Raw genomic sequence first — 26,157 nt, 5'->3', positions numbered from 1 at the left:
CGGAGTAAAGATTTCTAAAACGCTGGCAGCTTTGCAGACGTATAATAATCACTTGGACTTTGTTTCAGAGAGTGAATAGTTGAGGGACCTGCACCCACTCTATCCCCTGTTCCCAGAAATCTGTCTACAGACACTGTTGTGTATCTCAGAGTTAATTTCCTGGTTAAACAAACAGCAGCTAAATAACCCAAGACAGACAATGCATAGAGACACTCTCAGACATGCTCTAGACAGACTATGTGACACTGAAGTCCCTGAATTTTGCCTATGACATATTAATCATAAAGATTGATGGCACATCGGTGGCAGTGCCAGTCACTCCCCTCTAAGTATAGTGCCAGCTCTCAGTTGTGCTGACCCAGCTGTTTGCATGACCTTGAGCAGAACCAGACTGGTCTCCTTAAAAAACTGAACCAAACAGATCCAGCTTAAAAAAATTGTGGGGCTGGGGGCAAAGCTGCCTCCATGGGGCTAGGATGGAATTGTTTGGCCTAAGAGCAGCACAGGTAGATCATAGAACAATTTTCTAAACCAGAAGCATTGTACAAGTCACTCCTCTGGAGTACTCTTTTGGAGTATCCTTTGCATTTCAAAGCAGGGCAACTCATGAAAACATGGAAGCAGAAGCTCCATCGCTGTGTGCGCCACTAACTTGCCATGCTAACATGGACAAATTGCATCTCCTCATGCATTTTACTATGTGTGTGTTGTACTCCAGAGCGTATTGTAGCTTGAATGCATTCTGGTGTATTGTAGCTTGATTGTACTCAGGCAAGAGTGCTACTGTCACAATCAGAGGCTCATAGCAGTTTTATAAGCTTTGGTATATGAGTGACTTCAAAATGCCCTTTTTGTAACTGTTATGCACAATGTAGCAGTTTACAGCAAACTGAGGCATTACAAGAACAATTCACTTTTTCAGGTTAGCTCTGTAAATCAGTGAGAGTGAAGGAATAGCAATCCACATCTGTCTTCTAGATCCCATCCTTGAAGAGCTAGATTGCAGCTGTCCTGGAGGATCTGCGTAATTATGTAAATCAAGAGCTGTCCCTTGAAAGGCATCTGAAGTAGGTGCTTCCTCAAGGCACACAAATCTGCAGTTCCCAACTCCAGCATATTTCAGTTTTGTGTGTGTGCACATGAGTGCATATTTCTAATATGTTAAAGGTTTGCAAAACAGAATGATGCCTGGAGTCTGGAAAACAGTGGAAATGTGTAAGGAGCAGCAAAGTCATTCTTATGTACTGCTGCTTTTGAGTCAGTAGCTGCTCTGCTTGATTTGAGACCTTTAGACTCTGCTTACTGGTCCATGTTTGTGCACAGTGCAGGTCTTCTCCATCTGTCTTTTTTTGACTCAAGGTAATCTTAAATTCTCAAGATGGAAACTAAATGCTTTGGAGTGAGTTTTTTTCCAGACATTCAAGTCAGGCCTTTCTTGCTGTTTATGTTGCCTTCACTGTCCACCTTCAGTCTACATTCTTTGCCTTTGCCATGTGCTGTAGAGGTAAATTATTCCTAGTGTAGTGGGGGAGTGAAGGACTGATGGCTCTGCCATTTCTAAATGAGCACCAGACCAAAAGCATAGAGCTAAGAATCCAGGATCTTCTGCAAATTGCTTTTTCCTCCCCAGATTTCATGCATTAACCATTTTTAGGGTTTTTTTACCTTGTTGGTGAGACTGGGATCACCAAGGCTGCTCTCATCATCTTCTGAACTCTTTTGTTCCTCATCCGATGTGACAGCTTCCATTGGCATCACAGAGACTGGGCACACCTTGTAGGGCTCAGTGTAGGCACTGCAGAAAAACAGAATGGACTAGCTCAATGGTGTTATTCCCAGACTCACTGTTACTCAGAGAATCCCTGCAGGGCTTGGAAAGTAAGATTTATCAAGCAGGGGTTTTTTGGCTGCTATGTTGAAAGGCAAACGTTCGGGCAAGCAGAAGACTCTGAAAGGATCAATGGGAAGTTAACTGAACTTGTTCAAGCTTCCCCAAGAGATCAGTGCTCTGGCCCAGTTTGGAGTAAAAACTTTGTACTTAGTTGGAACCAGAACTGCTTTGTTCCTCCCTAGTCAGCCCTTCAAAATAGATTCAGTAAAATCACAGGAACATTTTTAAATGGAAGTTAGACATTGTGACAATAGTTTTCTGGGAAAACATCACACGGACGAGAAAAGTATAATGGTAATACCAATATAATCAATTAAACTACAAGATACTCTGGTTCCAGAATCCTTGGATTGCTTCAAGGGAACATGAATTCAGCTCCAAAAACCCAGAGAAAGCTGTGCAGTAAGAGAACTGGAGCTGCTGTGAAACACAGGCCAGTGCAATACAGGCCTGTGGCTTCGCAGCATTTTATTAAAAAAATTAAAATTCCAATTAAAATTGCCCGTGATCTCAAAACCTCTACAAAGCATGACTAAAGATGATCTGTATATGCCTAGCTCCAAATTCCAGTTGCTGGATCTTGTTAAACCTTTGCTGAACTGGTGTCCAGTCTTCCAGATTGTGTTACTGTGTACTCACAAGCTGTATTCAAGTTGTCCCTTAATTTTGACTTTTATATGAAATAGGTGAAGATTTTGCTGTCTTACTATATAATGCCACTTACCATTTAATAATTCTAAAATCTCTAAACTTCATCCAATTATGCATTAGCATTATTCAATTTACCAATCATTTTAGCATCAGCTTTTGCTGCCATTCAGTTTTGATATGGCTCTTGGTACTGCAACACATAACTCATTGTTCCAGCACTGGCAAAAGATGGATACCAAGCCGTATATATCAGTTGTAAAACCCATCTATTCCTACTTGACTTTACTGAATTTTCACATTCAAGGATCAGATTTGGTTTTTTGACCACAGTGTCATTCTGGGAGTTTATATACAGCTTATACATCACAGTGGCCCCAAGTTTTTTACATTTCCAGGGCAAGGTTCCTGTGTTCAGCCAAGAGGGCAAGTCTTTTGTCTTGAGAAACAAAATCTGACATCCCCATGTTTTCTAGTAGACATGTTGGCCAGCCATGTCAGTCTGTAATGTGGGCCTGGATTACTCAGTTTATATTATTTCTATACTTCCCATATCCTCCGAAACACTAATTTCCTTTCACATAAAAAAGCATCATATAGTCAACCCAGGACAGAGGTAAGCACTGACTTCTGCTCTGCCTGTTGTGGGGTGACAGAATGTCTTTTTGTCTAGGATGTTTCATCCATTCATTAGCAAAACCATGTTTCTGGATTGCTAAAAGACAATCCTTTCAAATATTTGCTAAAGAAAGAATGGCTGTGGTGTTGAGTTCATTTAGGCCTACATCCACCAAAGCTCTGAAATGAACAACAGTTATGACCCTAAATATTTTTTCTGCGTGTATTGGTGTTTGCATTGGCAATTATTTGACCTGAGTAAGCAAAGCAAGCTTATATGAACTACCTCGGAAGGTACAAACAGTTATTCTTTCTCTGTAGAGTACAACCTCTACAAGTATATATTCCCTGAAGCCAGCTAAGTGATGATGAGCTTGACACATCAACTCAGATCACATACGCTAAATTTACAAATGACTACTAAATTGCTGCCATAACCTTCCCATCCACAGGCCTCACCCTGCACCCATTTAAACTCCTCTGTCACAGGAATCTTAGCTCATAACTAATTATGATGTATTGGATGCAAGACCAGAATCTCATCTGGACACAGCTGGGTTACGCAAAACCCACATATATAAAATTGATGCCATCCAGTGGGAAGGAAAAATAATCAACACCTGCAAAGATCCCAGTCCTCCACTGCTGGGCCAAGAGGATTGAATCCAGCTTTTTTCTGCATGCAGTATCCCTATCCTTATCTCAGGTCCCAAGCTCAGCAGTTACTAGTTCAAACTCTCAAATGGTGACATCCTTATTGCAAGAATTTAAAATAATATGAACTCAATGCAGTGATTGAGTAATCTGGGAGATGCAGTGGGGTGCTGAAGTACCCTGTTTTACTAAAACTGATTATTTATTTCCCTGCATCCATTTGTAAATTGTTTTAATTCATTCTGCAAAAGAAAGGCTCATTACTAAAGGAAAATAAAGTCCAAATGCATTTAAAGCCAGTAAAAGGAAATGCCTATTAGTGCAGCATACGGTTAGCCAGTCAGTTCCCTGTGGCAGATGATCAAGGCAAATATTGTATCTGAAGTCTGAAAAGGCCAAGAAAGATATGATACCTGCTAATAACATACACAGCCTGTCAAGACAAGGTAACACAAAGATAATCACATTTCACACTCTGAAGCATAAGCTGTTTGCTTGCCAAGGCCAGAAAGGTGCTCTTTCTAATTCCACAAGCATTTCAATTTGAATATTGCTCTTTCTTGCATTGTTGTGGTACAGAATACAGGAGAGAGGAAGAGGATTTTTGGGCAGGTGCATAAGGCTTTTGCTGTTTTCCAGACAACTTTAGGGACAAAACTCTCCCAGCTTCAACCACTGCTCCTGGAGATGGTCACAGAACAACAGTGCTGGTGCAGGTCTAGTTTTGGAAGGGAATGCAGGAAGCGAGAAGCACTAAGGTGTTTGGTCTCCATCTTAGGGAATGTCCTCTGGCCCAGCCTGCGGCGCTACCGGTAGAGAAGGGATAAGAGAAAGCCTGAGAGTGAGGTTTCATTAGCCATGTCCCAGACATGGTAGGATGGATAGCTTTGAGGCTTTTGCTTTGAGGCACCTGTGTAGCCAATCCACACTTCAGGCTCAGTGACACACCCTGTCACCGCTGTCTGTGAGCACCATTACCCTCCCAGTCCTGTGGTTTTAAAACACTAGGTAAAACAAAGCAGCAGTAAAAGCTGCACATGCCTGGAAAAAAAACACAGTGTCCTTGGGCCTCAGACAAGTGCATACCCCCTTCCTGCTCTCCCAAGCATGAGGGGGAAGCAGTGAGCTGTGGTGGCCTCAGCTTGTGCTCAGCCCGGCCCTCCGGCCCTTGTCCTGCATTTCCTGTAAACAGGGAACAGTTCCTCCCCAGAGATGACCTGGCAATGAACTAGCAAGGGCTGACGCTCAGCTGCACCACACCCAGCACGCCATCACGCCAGAAGGTACAATGGGGCAGCTGATAATACATAATATATTATTAAATGCAGCTCTACCCTTTAGAGACTCCTTTGAACATATTAATAACATCACATGTCAGCCACCGCATAGCTTTTACTTTCAGTAAGTCATTAGCTTCACAGGCACCCCAGAGCTTTTATATCCAACAGCTCCAGCAGAGGTTTCCCTTAAGATTCTTTTTATGCTTCTCTTTTCCTTCTTTCCCTTGCTAAATCACAGCCCTGTTGATCTCCATCACCCTATCATTCCCCATCAGTGGTAACCTTTCGCTATGTCGAATCCTTGCAATGCAAAGGAGGTGGGCATAATGAAGACCTGAGTGCTTGGCAGTGACAGAAGTACTGTGCTGTTAAACTGTTCTTCCTTCCCAGACCATGCACACCATACATCTGCATTATGTTGAGATTCCATTCTGCATTTCTGTCAAGGGATAGAAGCTAACAAGGAATACATCCACCAATTATCAGGATAGGTTTCAAATTATTTGCTGAGTAATCCCTAGTCACAGTACAAATGGCCTCTGACAGTGAAACCGCCCAACACTTTTGCCCTATTCTCCTCTATAAAATGACTTCTGTCAGTGACAATCTGACTTTGGATACAATGATGTAAAACTGGGGAGATTCACCCTAACTTCAGTGGACTCACTTTGTGATCTTTGAGCAGCATAAGACCCTCTGATTTCACTCAACCCTCTGTAAGACTCATTCCTCTCTATAAATCAATGACAGAATAAGCCAACCACCTAGAAGTTCATTAATAAAGGCAAGGAAAAAATATAAGTTAGAGGTGACTTTCAGCTGGTCACCTGATGGTCATCTCAGAATATGAGAAGTACACCTCTCTGGGGACACCACTGTCTGGGAAGCAAAGCTGAAACCACTGCTCTGCTACAAAGGATTTGTTTTGATCTTTGGCATGTTTCTTAACTTTGTGCTTTGGCAGTCAGTTGTGTCAGGTGGGTAATCCCAGAGCAATGTCACGTTTAGAGCACAGGTTAGACAGAAGGCTTTGGACACTGTGGATCCCTGCCAGGGTCTAAACATGAACTACTACTGTGTCCATCTCCCTTGAGGCACAGCTTTACTTCTCTTCTTCCTGTTTACTGCAAACTAAAAGGGATTTCACTTTGTCCTTAAGAGAGAGGGATGAGTACCCCAGGATCATGTCCATGCTTAAGGCACAGAGTAATGTTTTCATCCTTATGGCCAAGCTGAGATGCAGCAATCTATCTGGAACTATTTAACAGTCATGCTTGCTAGTATTGTTGTTTTCTGCTGGTGGTGACGGTTCTTGAGTTATATGCTGTCAGTGGCTTTCAAGCAGCCAAGTTGGTGATTTCTGCACAAAGGCACACACTGGAGAAGAACATCAATAATGAAAGATTTAAGCAGTACTACTTGCCCAAAGAATTAGAGTTCATAAAAACATTGCAGATAGACAATTCAGAAAAAGATCTGTGTCAATCATCACGTAGGAGTTTCGCAAATGGGGCATCCCCTGGAGATGTTCTGTGTTGGTGGACGGTTCTGCTATCTAACAAGCATAACAACCAGGTTTAAAATTTTATATAGGTAACAATCTGGTCCAGATGTGTTTCATACTTGCATAAGGACCTTATTGACTACAGTGAGTTACACAGAACCAGAATATCTTTACAAGTCCTCCTCCTTAGTGAATCTAGGATCATACACTACAGCAGTTGCTCTGTACTTTTGCACAAATAGTCCTGAAACTCAGAGTACAGCCAGGATTACACTGTTGATTCTGGAATTTGGTCTGGATGAGATGTGATTAGGTGTCAGGCAAATGTGATCATCATAGCAGCAAATGGATGCAACTCATTATAATCCTTTCAGAATATCCAGTTTAACATAATTGTAAGTGATAATAATTGTGAAAACTCAAAGGAGGATGCCAGCTTGGAAACTGCGTCAGTGAAACACAAAGACAAAACTGAACTTGAATCAATCATTTGCTGCAGACAGACTTTTTAGTGACCTGTTTATTAATAGAAATTTGAATTCTTGGCATCTGATTCCAAAAGACATCAGAACTGGCGGAAGACAGAGGCGGTTTTTGTGGTAGAGAACATTGCTTTTTTAAAAAGCTTTTTAGAGTTGTATTGGGAAAAGACTTAAAATTAGTATTCCTAGAGCCTTTTACACTACAGAGAAAATGATACTTCCAGTGCAGGTAATGACAATTTTCAGGGCTTTTTTTTTTCTTTCTTTTAAAAATAGCATATTTTTTTCTAAAATTAGGAAAAGTAGCAGTAACATAGCACCAATACTTTACAAAGTCTGAATCTGCTATGACAGACAAAATACCAATTTCTTACAAATAGTACCATGCTTAGAAGTGAAATTACAAACATCTTGCATAATAATGAGTTCTAATACAAGAATTATCTCTAAGCATTGTTATAGTATTACTGATTAAATTTCATTTATGCATAAGTAGAATAACAGCTGGTTACGCACATAGCAGAAGAAGGGCAGAACATGGAATTTCAAAACTGGTATTAGGACTGGTAGGACACCCTTGGTTTGTAATTGCATTTCCAAAATGGAAATTACACTTGTAACATATGGCTTTAAGAGATCCCTTTCACTGCAGTAACAACATCTGTCTGTCAGATCCAGCAGTAGAAGAGTGCCCAAGAGGGTAGAATGTATAATGGAAAACTCTGATTACTGCAAAGTCTGGAGTGTTAGCTCAGTTTGTACAGGACTTGACCAGGAGACCCCTGTTTTTCTTTGCTGCAACATCTGAGGTGTAGGAATTTATTTTTGTACCTCGGACAACTGAAAAGAAATTATTTCAGATGTTCTAGAAATGAAACAGGACTGTGTCTATTTGTGGGTCTTGTGAACAAAACCAGTAGGTACTTCCTTCTCCCTGTGGCTGGTGTTTTAGGCATTGGGTTGTGAGAAACTCATAATCTAATTACCACTGCTGACTGATTCAAAGTCATTGCTCAAAGTGATCTGGAAAAGCAGACCTGTGAGAAGCAGAGACTAGGTTTTCTATATCTTAGGCTACAGCACATAGGAGTTCCTTTAAATTCTGTCAAAACAGATGTATGGTTCACATACAATTCTTTTGTGAATGTTTCCCTTTTGGAAAATGTTTCAGCTCATTCTAATTTCAGGTTCTAGCACAAATCATCAAGGCAGTCAAATCACAAATTGCTCTTCACATCCTCAGAGGTACAAATGTACCCCACATGAGCATCTGGTATAGTATCATTTATCATCCAGATTCCACTTATATAGTCACTTTTCCAACTATGACACATTTACTAATGTTCTTCTGACTATGAGTCCTGGATCCTCTCAGAAAAAGATTATACATTTCAGAAAATGAAACTGTTAACATGGCATATATTATAGATTGGCGATTAGGGATATGCTCCTGATTATTATTACTTTATTTTCTGGCAGTGTAATTTAGACACTAAAACTTGGTACCAGAGTCTTACTGTTCTCTTTTAATTTTGTTGCCAGTTCATTATTCCACACTTTCCATGGAAAATACTCACAGTAAGTACAACACAATGAACACCATTCTGCCCTGCAGGACTCTTAAAATGGAAGGCGAGTTGTTATTTCCCTGTACTACCAGGATCAATTGCTTTATCAACACCATGCAGCCAAATCTGGGGACAAACCAGGGGAAAAATGCAGTGAAGCTAGGATCAAGTGAACTCAGTTTTCTTGCATTTCAGAGATTCACCCAGCTGTTAAAGCAGTACTTCCAGGAGAGAACAGAGCTTAACTGCTAATCCGTAGGGCTGAAGGAAAGTGGTCTCCTCTGTCTTCTAAGAGGTTGGTTTAATTTCCCAGATTAAAATTAGAGTTGGCTGTACTTTTGCTTGGCTGAGGTTTTTTTAAATTGGAAAATCAGATTTGAAATTATTAAAAATGACATGGATTTGTAATATTTGGCTGGGATGAATCCATTAAATACTTCTGGCCGCTCTCCCAAATAATCATGGAAAATCAAAACCATCTTAATTCTGCAATTCAAAAATATGGTTTAGTTCAGAATTTACTTCAATATCTATTTTTTTTTACTTGCAAATGAAACAATCAGAAATATGTCATGAACTACCGAATTCCTTTATTTTGCTGGGGCTTTTTTCTTGGACTTATCAATTAGACACACATATTTTATCTCTCTTTTAGCCATTGAAGCAATGTTTTTTCTTAAAACTGCAATCAAATGACAAGATAAATTACTTGTCCAGACAACTTAATATATGTCACTTTCACAGTGGCTCTTTACCCTGGATGTATTCACTGTGATGTAGTTTTATCTCACTGCCAGTGTCTCGATTTTTAAGGCTAGCAATGCGAAAGTAGAAAGAGTGAAGGAAAGATTTTGAGGTGCCCAGTTTTACCTCACATACTGCCCTTTTCTATTTAAGGACCAGTAGATTTGACTTCAAAGTTGTGTTGTACTGTATGCAGTCCATTACTTCTGTAGACATGTGTGCTAAGGAAGAGTCTTTTCTGAGTTCTTCTAGCCAACTCTCAGAACTAAGAATGCAGACTGAGACCTGAAATGTAAGAGGATAAGAAACTCTCATCAGAAACACCAAACTAGCTATCCTTGATGAGGTCCACCTGCCCCGAGGGCCCATCAGGGGGATGCAGTGGGTTAATATCCAAGTTTAGTGAACATATTCAAGGCATAAGGACAAACTATGAAGAGACTGAAGAGGTACTTAATTTGGGACAGCTGAGAATAGCTGGATGGAGACTGTGCAGCAGACATATGCAACTATCCCTTGTCTCAGTTCATCAGTACTTAGCTGTATTTCTTTTGAGAAAAAGAAGTTTGAGTATCCCTGTGATACTGATAAAGCTAGTGTAGCATAAGTCAGAGCACCAAAAGGTGCTAACAATATGTCTAAATCTGTTTGCTCTAGGCTTTTAATGGATAGCGTCTAATTAATCCAGCCAATTACTCAAGTGAAAGGATTCTTTTATAAACTCTTTAAGAGGGTTCTTGGCAAAACAAGTAGCGTGACTTAAATATGTTCTTCCATCCATTAACTCTAATTGGACAATTAAAGTAAAATTAATTGTTGTATGCCACTGAACGCCAAATTTTTAGAGGGAGTTTTTACATTAACCCCTCTTTGGGTCCTGTAAAAGAAGAATTCTTGTAGGATAATTAAAAATGTGTTGTGCACTATAAATAACTTTGGTGAGTGGCACAACAAAACAGAAACTACTAGACTGGATTTGCATTTAAAATGCAATAGCATTCTGTTGTTTTTCTACAAATCTAATCTAGAGACATACCCCACGTCATGGAGCAATGGATTCTGGACAGGCTACAGCATTTTAATGTGCAGTCTCTCCTTCAATAAATCTTCTGAGTGAGGTTCCTGGTGGGGGTGGGAGAGGGGAAAGGTATGCACAAAACAAGGCATGCAATAACATGCCATGTTATTGACAGTAAAAGGTCTGACCATTACAAACATTTCATCACCCTGTCTGCAGCACATGCTTTTTCTGCATGATGCTAGCAATGCTTAAATCACACCAATATCACTTCTGGCTCCATAACCATCATCCAAGACAATTCTGCAACACACAGCAGACTCTCTGCTCTTGTTGAACCCCACTGAAATGTATTTCTGGTTTATTTAATGAAAACAGTGAAGACAGAGAAGTTAACCCAGGCATCAAAGCCCTCAGGACATGAAGAGGGCGATGTGTACACATTCCTTCTTTCCTCCACTGTAATTTGATAATTAAAGCAGCCATCACAAAGGAGTCCATCAACTAATAAAGCAAACATCTGCTAATAAAGGCAACATATGCTGAGGTCTTTGGACCATTTTTTGGGAGGTATATGAGACTGTGATCTCTCATAAACAAAGCCAGGGTGAGATCCAGCACATTGTGTCTGAGCAGTGGCAGTTCTCTGAGGTCGTGCTATGTATGCAGGATGGTGAAATGCAATGCAAAGCTGTGCTGAGGGAGCACGCTGGCTTTCTCACGACCTATAATGTCCCTACACATCTGCATCCCCAGCATGAACCAAGACAAACAGCTCCATAGATATGAGGAAACAGGAGAGCAGTCATGGAGCTGCTGGAAAATTGATACCTGCTTGTGGACAATGTATTAAAATCTTTCATTCTTTGGTATTAATATGACATTATTGATACTGTCTAGAGACACTTCTCAGAGGTGCTTCTTAGAAAAACTCTGTCATCCAAGAGCACTTAATATTTTCTGTCTCTAATGCCTGACAGTGCAAGGTGACGCATGCCCCGTTGCCCAGCAGCAACAGGTTATCTTCAGCAGAATGCTCCCTGTCTATGAGCAGCTTGAAGTTCTGCATTAACCACTGTCACCTTCAAATTCCCTGCTGCAATTCAGACAATACTCAAGTAAACAAATAAAAACATGACTCACATCAGAGCCAGCTGTTGTCAAGATTTTCAATAGGTTGTTCATGGCCTGAAGTCAAGTATAGTACTGGGATCCCTTATTCTGCAATGAACTTACAAACCTTTCTTTCAGAATTATGCTGCAAAATTCAAGAAGTGGTGAAAGCTCATGAGATTTTATTTTCCATCCTATTCACCAGATCACAAGTGACAATGTCTCTTTTCCTTGTCTCTAGGCTCAGTCCCTGATCCTCCTTCCCTCTGTGACAGCATTTTTATGGGACTTTCTCCCATCTACAAGATCTAGAGCACAGTACGTTTCACACTGACATCAAAAAAAACCAAACAAACAACCAAAAATCAATGTAGAGATTTTTTTGAATTATTTTTAAAAAATTATGTTTCTTTTAAAAACCTCTCACAATGCTCATGATCACTTTGGTTCTCTTCACCTTAATGATTGTCAGCAAAATTCCTATACAACTGACCCATACAGGTCTTTAAAGGAGCTAAGCCCCATTGGTAGACCATTTCTGTGCTACCTCCATAACAAACACTAATATATCACCAGCCCTGAGAAATGCTAGACCTACAAAACCAAAATTCTGTCTCTTGTAAAGCTTCTCATCAGTGCTATGAGTGCATGCTAGCTTAGTGTAGTCACAGAGCAGGGATTTAAGAAGCAGAGAACGAGGAACTGAGTGGAATCAGCAGCTAGAATTTGTTTTCCTGTGAAAGCAAGAAAAGGAAAGGATGGGGAAATGAAAATCTTTCCCAAAACAACTATCTAAAATCTATGCTGAATCTACAGCTCAAAGCTTGCTTTGCATAGATTTGCTTCCAGTATAGATATAGATTGCTTCTATTACTAATGCAGGGTAAGGTCAGCAACATTGCTGTTATTATACATAGCAGTGAGCCAAAAGGCAGCTTGAACTGCATTGAACATGTGTGTTTTGTTTGGATATCCTCTGACAGCCATGCCTAGTACTGAGCAGCTCTAGCTAGGACAAGCGAAAAAACAAAGCATGAGTTGATTTTATCTTTTTGACAAAATTCTCCTTGAGTTTTACCATAAACAGGAAAGTATGGTAACTGAACTGCTCATTGGGATGAGAAGTCTTGATATGGTCAGCATATGGGCTGGTGTTGTACAAGTCAAAAACAGCTAACAAACCATGCGTCTTTTTTCTGCCCATATGTTCTAGAAAATGTCAGAAACATCTGGAAATTTGGTGTTGCTTCTCCTTTCACAACTACTCCCTGTGTATGAGGTTATTTTGATTATCTCTAGAATGCTTCCCACTCATTTGCTCTTTGTTGGGACAGAAATAACTATAGCCTTACAGTTTTCTTTGGGCCAGAGTTCACCTGAATTAATTGCCATAGGAAGGGGCAAGTATAAAAAACAGTGCACCTGTATAAAAAACAATCAGGTGCTTTAGCTGTACCTATTGCTTCAGCTGCAACTTTTATCCAAGGAGTGAAAGGCTTCAGGAGTTTCTAGTGGCCGTCCTCCGTGCCCATCTGATGCAATACCACAACTGTATTTCTCAGAGCTGATTAAAATCTTGGTATTGCTGTTAGGATTCTCCTGCTGGCTGCATAGCAGCACACTTCAAATGTCTGTCCTTTTAAGCAAGAAAGTTAAACAATGAATCTTCTCATCAGGGAGTTTCTGTGAAGTGTCCTCCTGCCCTGCTGTTCCCCAGTCGTACACAGTAGGGAAGGTTCCTGGTTTATAATAATCTTTTATAACATTCACATTCTGTTCTTTGATGTGTGATAGAAGAGTTGAACTTGATTATTCATCAAAAATGTAACAATTCCATAAGGTATCACCAGATGTTTAACACAAGTGCTCAGGTGAATATACAAAAAAAGTTCATGGGCTCGAAAACCATGTATTGCAAAGGTTTAATCCAACACACTTGTAGTCTCAAACAGTTGAAAAAAGCCTATGGATATAAGCAAGCTACAGTTCAAATAAATTTTTATCTCGTTGTGGTAGAGGTATGTTTGATAGGTATTCTTACTAGAAATCTTAAATCCATAGCGAGGCATTTTAGGCCAAACTACTTTAGCAGCAAATGAAACATCCATGTCCATACATCATGTAGGCATGTGTAAATAGGTGCACCTGCTTGTACAATTTGCTTTGCTTTACAATTAGGCCATACACTGTTTCTTCAAGTTTGTTATACCACTGCATGTGGATGTACACGGGATGCATATTTACATTTCATCAAAGCTTTTCAGGCATGTCTTTGTCCAAAACATGCTGACAAAATACAGCAAATAATAGCTATCTCAGCAGTAATTATGTCTGCCTGGTGCTCTTCCCCTCCACCCTGGTTATCTTGATAAAGGGGCTGTACAGGAGCCTAGCCTTCATTGCACCCCCAGCGGCAAAAACTGCATGCACAACAAACAGCAGGCTGAAGATTATGTTCATGCCTTGACCTCGAGACTTCCTGAACCAGTTTGGATTGGCTCTCCCTTTGAAACTACAGGCTTCCACAGGAAGTTCATAAATGGGCCCAAGTCACAGCAACTGACGTAGTCCTAATATTTTTAACTTGGTTCTTCAAGAACTACCTACAATGGGTGGTGTTTCATGGACACAAAGAGTTGGCTGGCTGTTTCAAAAGCAAATGTCAGTGTGCTGGATAAAACACAAACCACTGAAAGCAAGTGAGTAAAGTAGCTTTTGCTGCTCTGGGGATGTGATGGTGTATGCTGTGAAGCTTCACCATGCTCCTGTGTCAGCATCACTGGAGTTCCTATACTGCAGGCAGCCATCCAAAGAGCTAAACAGGCCCCTGTTCCACATCCCTCAGCTTCAGGTGCATTTGGATCCCCTGCTTAAGCCTTGATGCAATCTCTTTTCCCATGTCTTACTCACTACCCCACATCATTTGTGTCTTAGAAAGGGTTTGCAAGACTCATTCAGAGGTGTTAAAGAAAAGTTCTTTTAATCCCTAGGTCTAAAGTACCCTAAGAGGGGTTTGTGGAATGCCCATAGTTTGTTCCATCCACAATGATAAGAGAGATAACCAGAAAAAATAAATGTTGCAAAGAAACATGAGTATTAAATCTTTTGGAGAATGATGCATACAAATGGGCATGAAAGCCTTATTTTTAAGATTTTTATCTTTTCCATACACCTCTAACAAAACGCAACTGTATTAAAGACATTCCTTTTCATTCATTTGCTTTGCACCTTGTTATCTCATTATCTGTTAAACATGAGCTTAATGGAAAACACTCTTCTTATTTACATCTCTGAATTCCACTGATGGTACGCTATAATTTGACAGCAAACTCAAATTCAAAGGTGTTGAGTGCATTGTGCCTACGTTCCTATGAAAAAGACATTTTCATATTTGGAAATAACCTAATGGAATGGAGTGAAAGATTGTTATTAATGTTAGCAGTGCATATGATTTCAGAACTATTTAATTCATTTATAAGTTAGCAGCTCTGTCCAAGGGCCATGATAGCCCTTAAAGCAGCTCCTAAAATTCACTGTCTAGTCTTATTAGTTTGTGATTTGTGATTTTCTGGTCTATATTTACCTGATGTACTTTGAAACATAAATTATGTATATATTATTGTTTTGAGAAATTGACAGGAATTTAAAAAAGAAGCAGGACCCCTTCCAGCACACAGGCTCTCATTTCATTCAGTCAAGAAGTCAGAAACCTTTCTTACTGAAGAACAAAGCAAACTTTCCCCATTTCCCCTGCCAGCCACAAAAATTAGATTCACTGGATAAACCAAAATTTTTTGAATATTCTTTGGTTTCTGCCTGCAAATCATAGGATCCACATCCAGTATTCATTTACAAAGTCAGGAGTTAATTTGATGTCTTTTTTTTTTCCACTGATAAAGGCTTATCTTGTATTCTTCCAATCTTTCTTGTAAGCATTTCCTGAGAGGGGTGTAAACCAGCCAACATGGAGAATCTGCCTATGATACCTAGCGGGGAAGGCCTTGCTTGTTTGGCCAAGGCTAGCACGTCTTACATAATAATTTATTACAGTACCTTTCTGTTTCCTGGTCTGTGGTTTGCTGCTTGTTCTCAAAGCCAGTGAAGCTGCTCATATCCACATAGCCATCATTCTCATTAGCAGCAGATAACGCCCTGCTGGGATCTTCAAAAAACTCGGTAAAAGTTCCTGCTCTGGTAGATCTCTGAGGAGGAATTTGTATGTTCTCATAGTCAGAGCTCATAGCAGGAATGTTCTCATAGTCAGATGTGTCAGCATTGGGAAAAGAAATAGACCTAGGTTTCGTTAATGGCAATGGCATGAAAGGAGGTCTGGACCGGTCCTCAAAGGACTCCACCCTTGACACACTCCTGCTGAAGGACTTGGGCGTTCCTTTTCTTTTACCATCCTTATAGAAAAGAACAGCTGAGGGAGACTCAGATGCACGGAGCTTCCCCACATGTGATTTTAGTTGAGGTGAGCTACTTAGGCTTCTTCCTTCCAGCTCCATCAGCCTGTTAGGCCCATGATAGCTGGACTCTGAGGAGGACCTTGAAGAAGAAACATTAACATCTACATGAACTTTATTTTCACTTTTCTTCTTGAACTTTAGAGTAAGAAACCTCTTAAAAGAAGATTTCTTCTTCTTGGTATACTTAGCAGGTGAGTCATTCTCTATCAAAAGTGAAGGTGAACTTTTAGTGATTGGCTTTTTGGTGATGTAGGCAAGCTCAAATGGAGGTGGTATATCAACAACTGAGGATGGAGTAGATATTCCACAGGATGAGAGATGATTTTGCTGGGAAAAACTACCTGAGGAACCATTGACACAAGGCAGGGACAAGTTGTCTTCTGTCCTTTTTATTCTAACACCATCCAGTAAACAGACGTCACTTTCTCTGTAAACAGAGATAGGTATTTCTCTCCCTTCAACAGAGTAAGATCGAGGATATAAAATAAAGCGTCTTGACTTGGTTGGTAAAGCCCTGTTGGCTTCCACTGGTTTTCCTTCCAATGAAAAGGAATTATTGCTCAAGTCTTCTGTCCCAGAGACATTTCGGGAAGAGGGTAAATCAGTTTCAGGTCCAGTTTCTTCTGGAACAGTTTCTGGGACGTAGCCTGGCATTCTCCCAGAGAGAGATCGTGTTCTAGTGACGATACTTTTACGATCAATGGGCAGCAAGCTGTTTTCACCATCTATGCCTAATTCACCCCTTTTAATGTGATCAGCTTCTAAATCAGTCTGCACATCATGGACAATTTCATTTTCTTCAGGAAGCACATAAGGATCATCTAGGGAATCACTGCTAGTTTCTCTTTCCTCCGATTCATCAGTCACAATGACCACTTCAGGGACTGCTAGATTTTCATCCAAAACATGTTTGGTCCCACATTCTACATTAATTTTGCCATGCTTACAGATTTCTAAGTTGTCTTCAAGTGGGACCTCTTGAGGCAAACCTGGGACACTTTTGCTGAGGATGTTTGCTTCCAGCTCATTGTCTTTGAGTAGCAACTCATCTGACTTAGAGGCTTCCACAGTATTTTCACTATGCTCTTCAACAGTTACAGCTTCCAGCTCTGGCTCCATCCCTGGACTACAAGCTAGACTATCAGAAATCATGCCATCTTCATGCAGAGAGGCCTCTTCTGTTTGAAGATTCTCATCTGAATGTTCCACAGGTATTTCCTCGCAACATTCATTCTCACAAGGTGCAATCTGACACACATCATCCATATTCTCTGCATTCACAGTTTCTTCTTCCTCTTTCCCAGAGTCTTTGCTTGCTTCACAGGCTACCTCTGATGTCTTCTCACTTTTCCTCTCAGTGATCTGGCAGCCACCACTGGCATTTCCTGTGTTTGTATTATTGTGCTCATTTGGGTCTACTTCCTCCTCTTCAGCTGCTGCTTGATGGATGAACTCTGCTAAACCATTTCTGGCACTGGGTTCATCTCCACACAGTTCCAAGTCAGGACCTGTTTCTTCACTGGTCTCCTCAGGCAGCATGTCAGGGCCTGCACAGTCATCATTTTGTGAGTTCCCTTCCATATTCAAATCAAGCTCTGCATGCACACTGCGCTCATCATTTTGTGCTAGACACCCATCTGCCATTTCTAAAATCTCAGGCAGTTCTTCCTCCTCCTCTTGCCCTACCTTCTCACAAGCTGGGATTGATTCATCTTCAGGCAGTGACATTGCAATGATATCTCTACAAGGATCACCCATTAGTTTCTCATCTCTATTCAAAATGTTATCACTGTCAGTCTCACAACCACTACTGCTCTTGACCAGTTCCAGGTTGTAAGAAGTTTCTTGCCTGTTTTTTGTTTCAATACAATCCCCTACAACATCCTCATCTTCATCTACATTCTTGGTAGCATTGTTATCCCTATCTGGGGCATCTAAGGACTCCTCACAAAGTGCTTTGGTCTGGTCACAGTCTCTGGATGACTCCTCAGAGTCTGGTTCCCTTGGTTCAGCAGTATCTGAAGAGTTACGGCGCTCATTTTCGATGACTTCTTGATTACTGGTATTCTCATCACTAGCAATGTTATCCTCTTCCTTCTCTACCTTTTCTGGAGATTCTGAGACTTCATTTTCCACAGAGCAATCTAGGTTTTGATCATGCTCATGTTCCAAATCATTAGAGTCTTTGTTGGGCAGCTGAGCTTCAGAAACTACAATGTATTCATTATCTGCCTCAGATCCTAGGCAATGAGCATTGCATTGGTTTCCTCCACAGAGCTCTCCACCAAGACACACCAGTTTCCCATTTGCATATTTATTTAAATTATTGTTGTTAGATTTGCCCTCAGTGTCAGCTGAGAATTTTGGCTTGGGAGCAATAGGTGGTTTGGGACCCCTAGACACAGAGTTCGGGTGATGAAGAATATCAGCTCTTAGCAGTGAAGGAGAAAATTTGGAGACAGGTGCTGGAGAAAGATGACCAATAATCTTTGGTTTCGGTGCTAATGGTGGTTTTGAGATTTCTGGAGAAAAGAGACAAAAATCATGTTAGTCATCCTGGTTTCTTATTAAAGTCAGCAGAATACATCCCGCAATACACTTTATCAGTGACTTGTAATGCGGAAGTAGTCCAGCCAAGAAAAGGCTGAAAAAAGAACTGAAGGAGCAAAGCATATGGATTGTCCCTCCACGTGACACTGTAGATAGTCCAGCGAGCATAGTTTAAGGTCAAATCTGAACTGAACTAGATGCAGCCCTAACACACTTGGGGAAAGATGTACAGCTGCAGAGCCAAGGATGTATCATACTTCAACCCAAAACATTAAGAGAGTTACTGGTTTAAACTCAAATTATGTTTTCAGCATACAGCTTCTTCAGCCCTTTAGTCAAAAGATCCACCATTCCTCCTGTAAATGCCAGGATCCCTTGCAGGTACAAACTTCTCTAAACATCAAAATGTATTTTAAGTGTATTTATGTAAATACATTTGTTGTTATGTATTTAACATAAGGCCAGCCTTTTATTTCTAGTGGTAGTGTTGGCACACATGTAGGGGAAATCAAGCAGACTGGCAATAAACTAGATTGAAGCTATGTGAATTAAATCGTATCTATGTCACCATTTTATTCAGCAGCTTGCCTGCCACAGCCATTTCCAGCTGTCTTGGTCCTGAAATTAATATTCTTCAAAAACCAAATGAAACGCTGAAAGACTGAATAAATAGGCAGCAATAGGGATCCTCCCTTGTGAGATTTTTTTATGAGATAAAATATGTAGCATGAAGAAGCCAGCATATCAAATGATTACAGATGGTAAGAAGTAGGGAGAAGTGGTTTCCTCCTACTGCTGTTTCCTAGCCATCAATAGATAATTACATAGTTAAGCAATCAGAAATCTCTAATTATAATTTAAATTTACACATTGAGGTGGAAAAAGGAGAGCTCTCCATTGTAAAGAAAAGCACAGGACAAACTATTGCATCATTACAGAGATAGAAACAATTATTTGTGGATAATCTTCATGCACAACTCAGAAGAAATAACAGAACAGCATCTCAAAAAACAAAATTTGGGACACTGTTCCTATGTGAGATCCTATCAAAAATCATGGTATGAGCTTCAGAAAGTGTAGCTACCATGCTGTTGCATTTAGAGTATTTTGAAATGCAGACTTTAGATATGTAGAAGTGCAGACAGAACTGAAGTGTGCACTGTACTAAGAATATAGGAATACTGAATGCAAACTGCTTGAAAAAGATTCTCTGGTTCTCCCAATGTTTGGTGGCATGGTACTTTTCTTACTGTTATCCTAGTATAATTGGAGTAATTTGTACTGAAATAATACTGGCCTATTTTTTTGGTTAAACTCTGGGAGACATAGGCTGTTTCTTCTGATCTTCTTAACCTTCCTGAAATTTCTTCTTGATACTCAGAAAGAAGCTGACAATTTGGCATTCTGATGTAATCAGAAAACAGTCTTTCTAAAGTTATAAGACACCAGAGAGATTTCATCTAAGTTAAAATCTGAATCAGTGATCTCAGCCCAGAAGAAACGAAAAGTCTGTTATAAGCAGGTGCCTTATCACGTATACTGCTTAAGAATTATTCTACATCTAGAGTTTTATCCAATCCAACTGCATGTGGGAGACTTAACTCATGAAAAAGGAGGGAGAAAGAACTGTGTATTCACCCGTCTGCAGTTACTGTGGTGTTTCACAGTATCCACTGCTGGTTTAGGCTGCTGGGTGTCTCTCTAATCACAGAATGGGTAACTTGTTTTTCCCTGTCCATTAAGTCAGAAACTTTATGTGCCGAACACTCCACCTTTGCTGTAACATTGCTTCTTTTGCAGGCAGCACTTGAAGGCTGCAGAGTGCTGGAGACTCTTGCCAGTTAAAAACAGGAAGGCAACAGAAGTGGGTTTAGTATCTTGTAAGCCTGATGCCTCAGCGAGAGCTACCTTTTGCATTTTTAAATTAGTTACTGAAATCACGGAACATCCTAAAGTAACTTTCTGGTAGTAAAGTGAATGAATTTGTCATTAGCTAAAACTGAGTCTTTACACCTTTACCACCATAATAAGATATTTTTAGGACTAACTCCAAAAAAACCCCTGTCATTTTGGAGGTACTACACCACTTTCTGCAGTGCCTGGCCTTTCCTAGGAATGTATATCCCAGAGTAGGATACAAATACTAGTCTGTTCTTGGAATGTGATAAAACTTGAAGTTTCTCCATTCTCATCCTTTTTCTTTTCAGAGAGTGTCTGTACTAAAACAGTGAATAATGAGGAAAAGACTGGACTTCAGAGAATGCTGGGACCTTCCAAGTTTTGTCGTATAAACAAATCTGAAATAAAATAATGGCAGGAACTAGTTTCCTTTAAGTAAAATAACCATGGAGACATCCACTTAAAAGAAATACAACTTAAAAAATTACCCCCTTTTGCTCCAGTGACAATTTTCTACATGAAAAGGATCAAATAATCTTGAGTTTTTCCTTCTGCTACCTTCAGTAGCAGTGCTGTTGGAAGAGAACTTATGGTAGTGGACCCTGTTCACAGTGTGGTAATAGACATTGTCATGTCCTTCTCCTACCCACTTGTGCCAGCTACTGGTCACTGCTGTTCCCTTACATAGTTTTTTTTTCCTAACTGCTTTGTCCATTGATCTTGCCCTTCATCAGTCTCCTTAAACAATTTCCCTTTTTCTTTGGTGGCAATGTGAGGAAGAGGCAGCAGGAGGAGTGCAAGCGTTTGTTTAAAAAATAACCCAAACAAAAGAAACCACAGCTTCTTGCCTTTTATCACAATGTCGTTCTCCTTCAATTTCTGCTTCCTTTGCTGTCTGAGCCACTTGAAAGGTTCTGGCTGTAACTTCTAAATGCAACATTGCACCATAAGTAATGTGTATGTTCCCAAATAATTGTGCATGTTTATTTTAGGATGTATTTTATGTTGGAGGGAGACACACCCACCTTGTGCTTAAAAGGAAACTCTTGGGGAATACAAATTCCTTTAGCCTGCTCCTCCCCTTATTGTTCAGTACTTCCTTGTACTGACAAGGACTGCTTCCTCTCCTCACCCACCTTCCTTCAGGCAACTCTGCATAATTCTATTCCTGCCATGATCCATATGAAATTACATTACATTAGTCTCGTCCCATCCAAGTTTCTAAGCAGTCAACAGCAGTCACGCAGGTCACCTGGAATAGGTCTCCTGGAATAGCAAGCAACCCATGCAGCCTTCACTGTTGAAGTGCTTCTTTGAAACAATATACATTTTGTAGTGTGATATTACCAGAAATACTGCAACTACCCACTTTCAAATATTTTCAAATTTAGGACTTCAAATTTCACCTAGAATTTAATTGGGGCTTATAAGGGACCATACTTACAAAACACCACCACCAAGAACTAACTAAACACTGGGGTTTCACATTTGCCTGGATATATGTAGACATGTCCCAGGGCCATGGTCTTTGCTAGTGGCTCAAGAAAGTACATAGCTCCAGAGTGCAGATACTGGTTCCAGCCTTGACTGGTGCTGCGATCTGGTTCAGGCTTCTTTTAAGATGCTGAAAGTAGCTTTTTCTGAGTAATGAACTTTTGTGGACCTGTGCTTCCTCCATGCCTTTGGCTCTAATTTAACTTAGATGTACGTTAAAATGGGAAAGGCACTGAGGACAGAGGGCAGAAATGCATTGTTCAGGGATTTGCAGAGCTTTTGAGTGGAAGTGACAGGGCAGGTGAAGGGACAATATTGCAACAGCGGGATGGGACTGCATCAAACCGAGAATCCTGGTAGAAACCAAGCCTTGTCTGCCACTGCTTCCGCTCAGGAAGAAGGGATTGAAATCCACAGATGGAAAGTGTCTGAGAAACAGGAGGTAGAGGGAGACCATCCAGACACAAGAAAGTCCTGTTCAGCTCTGATCAGGAGCTTTATAATCTCACATAGCTATATCAGAATGAAGCTAAAACTGATTTGCTAGAAGATTTTGGTCTGAAGTCAGCAAAAGGTAGACTATACACCTTAGTATCACCATATTTTGATCCTGTAATTAGTTGTTCATTTAAAAAATTAAGTCCTTATTTCCGGTTAGTACTGCCTTGTTTCTAACTCCAGCTTCCATTTCCAGCACTTAATATTGCTTCTTCCATTGAAACATTCAATTTATTATTGTTTCTTCCATATTATTAATTGTGGCAATATTTGATGCAGAAATAGTCCCCTTTTCATTACAGCATATAAGTGCATCACTTATTTCACACTACTGGAGAAAAGTTTGAGATTACAAAAATTACACAAGAAGTGGAAACAGTTGCATGCGAGTCACTTGAAATAGAAAAGGTATTCAGACTAGGATTTTCAAATTATATAGGAGTGCAAGTCTTCCTATTAATTGGGGCTCCATCCAGATTCAGGTACTAGTTTGACTTGAACAGGTATTAGATACTTACATGGCTTTTGAGAATTTGGACCAGAAATACTTCAGGAACTTGAAATACGAGGTCCTGGTCAAAATCAGCAGACACTTAAATGCCTCAGATATTTACAAAATTGGTATTTCACGTCCTTCGTAATCTGACACTTTTGAGAAGCATCTCTCCTCTCTTATCAGTATGTGTTCTTGTGATCAAAGGTACTCCGCATATAGCAAGAGGGCTCCACAGTGTGAAGCTAGACCTATAGTCAGCAGTAACTGTCCCAACAATTCCCACAGGAATTTTATCCTTTTAAAAGTCGTAGCTGCGATACTAACAGCTGGGCTGTCAAAGCACACCCCACTCTGCAGAACTAAAATGCTGCTATGTACAGTTACAGGAACACATCCTCTATGATTACATCGATGCATTATGATGCTGGGATATCAGATCAATACCTTATAAATTTCTGTTACTATATGGCTTTACTGCAATCATCTATAAATATAATACAACAGCATAATATTCCATAGTGAAATAGTGTTGGAGAAGGGGAAAAAATCAAAAGGCAATAAAATCAGGAAGGGGAATGTTTCAACACCTAAAATCCTAAAAATTTTCCTGTGTTTTCACTGTCTCTAGCAGACTGTACATGTAAGTCTTACTGGTGGGCTCAGCAACAAAAAACCACACGTACATGAGAAATAATCTTGGTTCTAAACTACTACCATACATTTCTTTTTAATGTAATTGTAAGCATTTGCGATGTTACCAGCTTGGCTCAGTTTTCACAACAGTAACTTAACACTGAGGCAGACAACCTGTTGTTTCATATATTGCTTCCTAGGAGCCAGAGAAGATGGTTAAAATTCTCTGACAGGTCCATACAGCATCTTTTCCTATATCATTTTCAGTAGCAGCTGAAAGAATATAAAGTCTGCTGATATCTCTGAACAATCTGGAGTCTAATGTCTGTACACTTTTCATTTTGCATCATTTCAGCACCTGGCAAAAAATTACTAGATGCTGGAAGGTCCTATATATGAAGCTGGTCTGGTCTCTTGTCTCTTACCACAGATTTCCTGTGGCCTTGGGTGGATTGCTTCATCTTTTCATATCAGTTTTGCATCTCTGAGGATAATCCATATCTCCCTTCCTGTTCTCAGTCTGTCATTATTTTAACTTCTGTGGGATCAAGGCTGCCATATATGCCTGCACATATGACTCTACTTACTGGTGCTATGCATTACTTACTATAATGCAAAGATAGCATAATGCTGGTGCCCAAGTTGTACCAGTTAATAAATATCCCTCTCCTTCAGATTCAGTAGGAAGTTCTGCTTTGCACTGATGGGGGAGACATTCCTTGCATTGTGCAAACATACAAAACAAAGGCTGAGAAGGGATATGAGCACTCTATAAATACAACCTGAAGGTAAACACCAGAAGAGGAAAAGAACTATTTTTAAGCAAAAGGACAATGTAATCACAAGAATAAATGGTGTTGAATCTGGTCTGGAAACCAGGAGTAGCAGGAGAGCTACCTGAAAAGTTTTTGTTTAGGATATAATTGGAGGAATTAACAAAAGCAGTAGTAACAACGGGTGCCGCTTTTGATAATGAAGGCAGTCCTATTCAGTCCTACATTCCTCAAAGTCTTTACATCTAATATTCCTTACCCTGCACTTCCACTGACAACAGGAGTAGATTAGAGCTGGTCTGTTTCAAATAATGGAGAGATGAAGAAGGAGAGGTAGGAGCATCATTGCTGAAGTTATTTTTGGCTGGCTTCATTTTCAAATTAATTTGTCTCCTGGGAGGGACAGAATCCAGACCAGGATCAGAAAACTGAATGGAAATATCACCAGATTTTAGGAAAGTGTCTCACTCCCTACTCCAAGAGGAAAGAGAACCTTTTTGCTTTAAACTCAGAGGAGTGCTATAACACACGGATACAACAGTGGAGTGCTGGGTTTGACAAAAAAGAGCTTTTCCTATCCTATGTTACTATGCTTTGGCAAACAACGATTCACAGTTTCCCAACACAGAACAGCTGTAGGGCAAGGTATCTAGCAGTAAAATCTCTGGGCTTCAGGATGTACCCATACACTGCAAGTGAAGTGCTGAGCAATATTCACCTGGAGCAAGGAAACACAATGGAAATTTTTAGGGCTAACAAAAAAGATCTGTTGCTCTTCATCTTTAATTCTAGAAGCAGCTTTAAATTTTTCTAAATAACTCCAAGTAGCAATAATTGTTTCCTGTATTTTTATGCTTTTCACACACATGCCTCATCCCTGAAAATGAGAAAGTCTTGGTGAACAGTTTAAAGTTTGCCCTAATTTTCCAGGGGCTTCTTTTTATGTTTTAACTGTTGAATGCCTTGTTCCCTTATTCTGTCTCTTTCACCTTCCCAGTTTCCATCAAGGAAGAATCTGAAAAGTTAACAGAAAGGAGGAGGAAGGGTTTGGGTTTGCCTTAGAGAGCAAATTCTGCAAAAAAACATTACCTTCCCCCAAAAATATACTCTTGGAAAGAAAGTCACAGCAAATCCCCTAGGAACTTCGTGAACGGTTGAGTGTATCCGAGGGAGCAGTGGGCACACTGCCGTGTCCCTTAGCAAGCGCAGCATTGCCGGTCTGCCAGCCTGGTTGTCGCCGGAGCACCTAACCTCGCCCGCCCTTGATCCCTCAACGGCTGGGCAAGCAATGGGGCACTCACAGCCTCGGGGAGGCATTGAGCACCTGCTGGATGCTGGATGGCGGGGAAAAGGAGGGCCGGTCCTGGACGGAGGGTGCCCGGGGCAGAGGTGCCAGCCCCAGCGGCACGGCCCAGAACCTGCTGGTCCCGAAGAAGGGATGCCGGGACGGGAACGAAGGGGGACACGAGCCCCGGAGGAGCTGTGCCCGGGCAAAGGGTGCTATCCGGGTGATGGGATGTGCCGGCCCGAGGGAAGGAGGGTGCCGGAGGAAGGAAGCCCGCCCGGTGTTTGCCGGCCCCGGGGAAAAGATGTCCAGAAGCAAAGACCCTTCCCGGCGGGCCCGCGCACTTACCGGCGTTGTTCATCTTCCACCCCAACTTCGCTCGGCGGCTGCTCCGGGCGCTTAGCGCATGGCCCCGGGGACCCCGCCGCCCTCGCCCCTCGAGGCCGCGCCCGGCCCTACAGCCCCTGCGGGGGCACGGGAGCGCAGCGGGACGGCCGGACGCGGACGGCGGGCTGGGCGGGTCTGGCTGTAACTTCTAAA

General features: G+C 40.9%; 1 protein-coding gene across 1 annotated transcript in view; it reads right to left on the bottom strand.

The window, feature by feature from the left end:
* The window catches only part of FGD5 (FYVE, RhoGEF and PH domain containing 5), a 76,197-nt gene extending 50,056 nt beyond the window's left edge, over positions 1–26,141 (bottom strand). The window contains exons 1-3 of the mRNA XM_041459681.1: positions 25,966–26,141; positions 15,574–18,511; positions 1,666–1,795 (exon numbers count right to left, since the gene is read on the bottom strand). Of these exons, the coding sequence (XP_041315615.1) occupies positions 1,666–1,795; positions 15,574–18,511; positions 25,966–25,978 (3,081 nt within the window). The 5' untranslated portion in view covers positions 25,979–26,141. The remainder of the gene's footprint in view (positions 1–1,665; positions 1,796–15,573; positions 18,512–25,965) is intronic.
* Positions 26,142–26,157: the final 16 nt, after the last annotated feature.

The sequence above is a fragment of the Pyrgilauda ruficollis genome, unplaced genomic scaffold (assembly GCF_017590135.1).
Source record: "Pyrgilauda ruficollis isolate IOZ18807 unplaced genomic scaffold, ASM1759013v1 scaffold10, whole genome shotgun sequence".
Lineage (NCBI taxonomy): Eukaryota > Metazoa > Chordata > Aves > Passeriformes > Passeridae > Pyrgilauda > Pyrgilauda ruficollis.
Note: the sequence above shows the minus strand (reverse complement) of the source record. Positions and strands in the feature narration are given on the sequence as shown.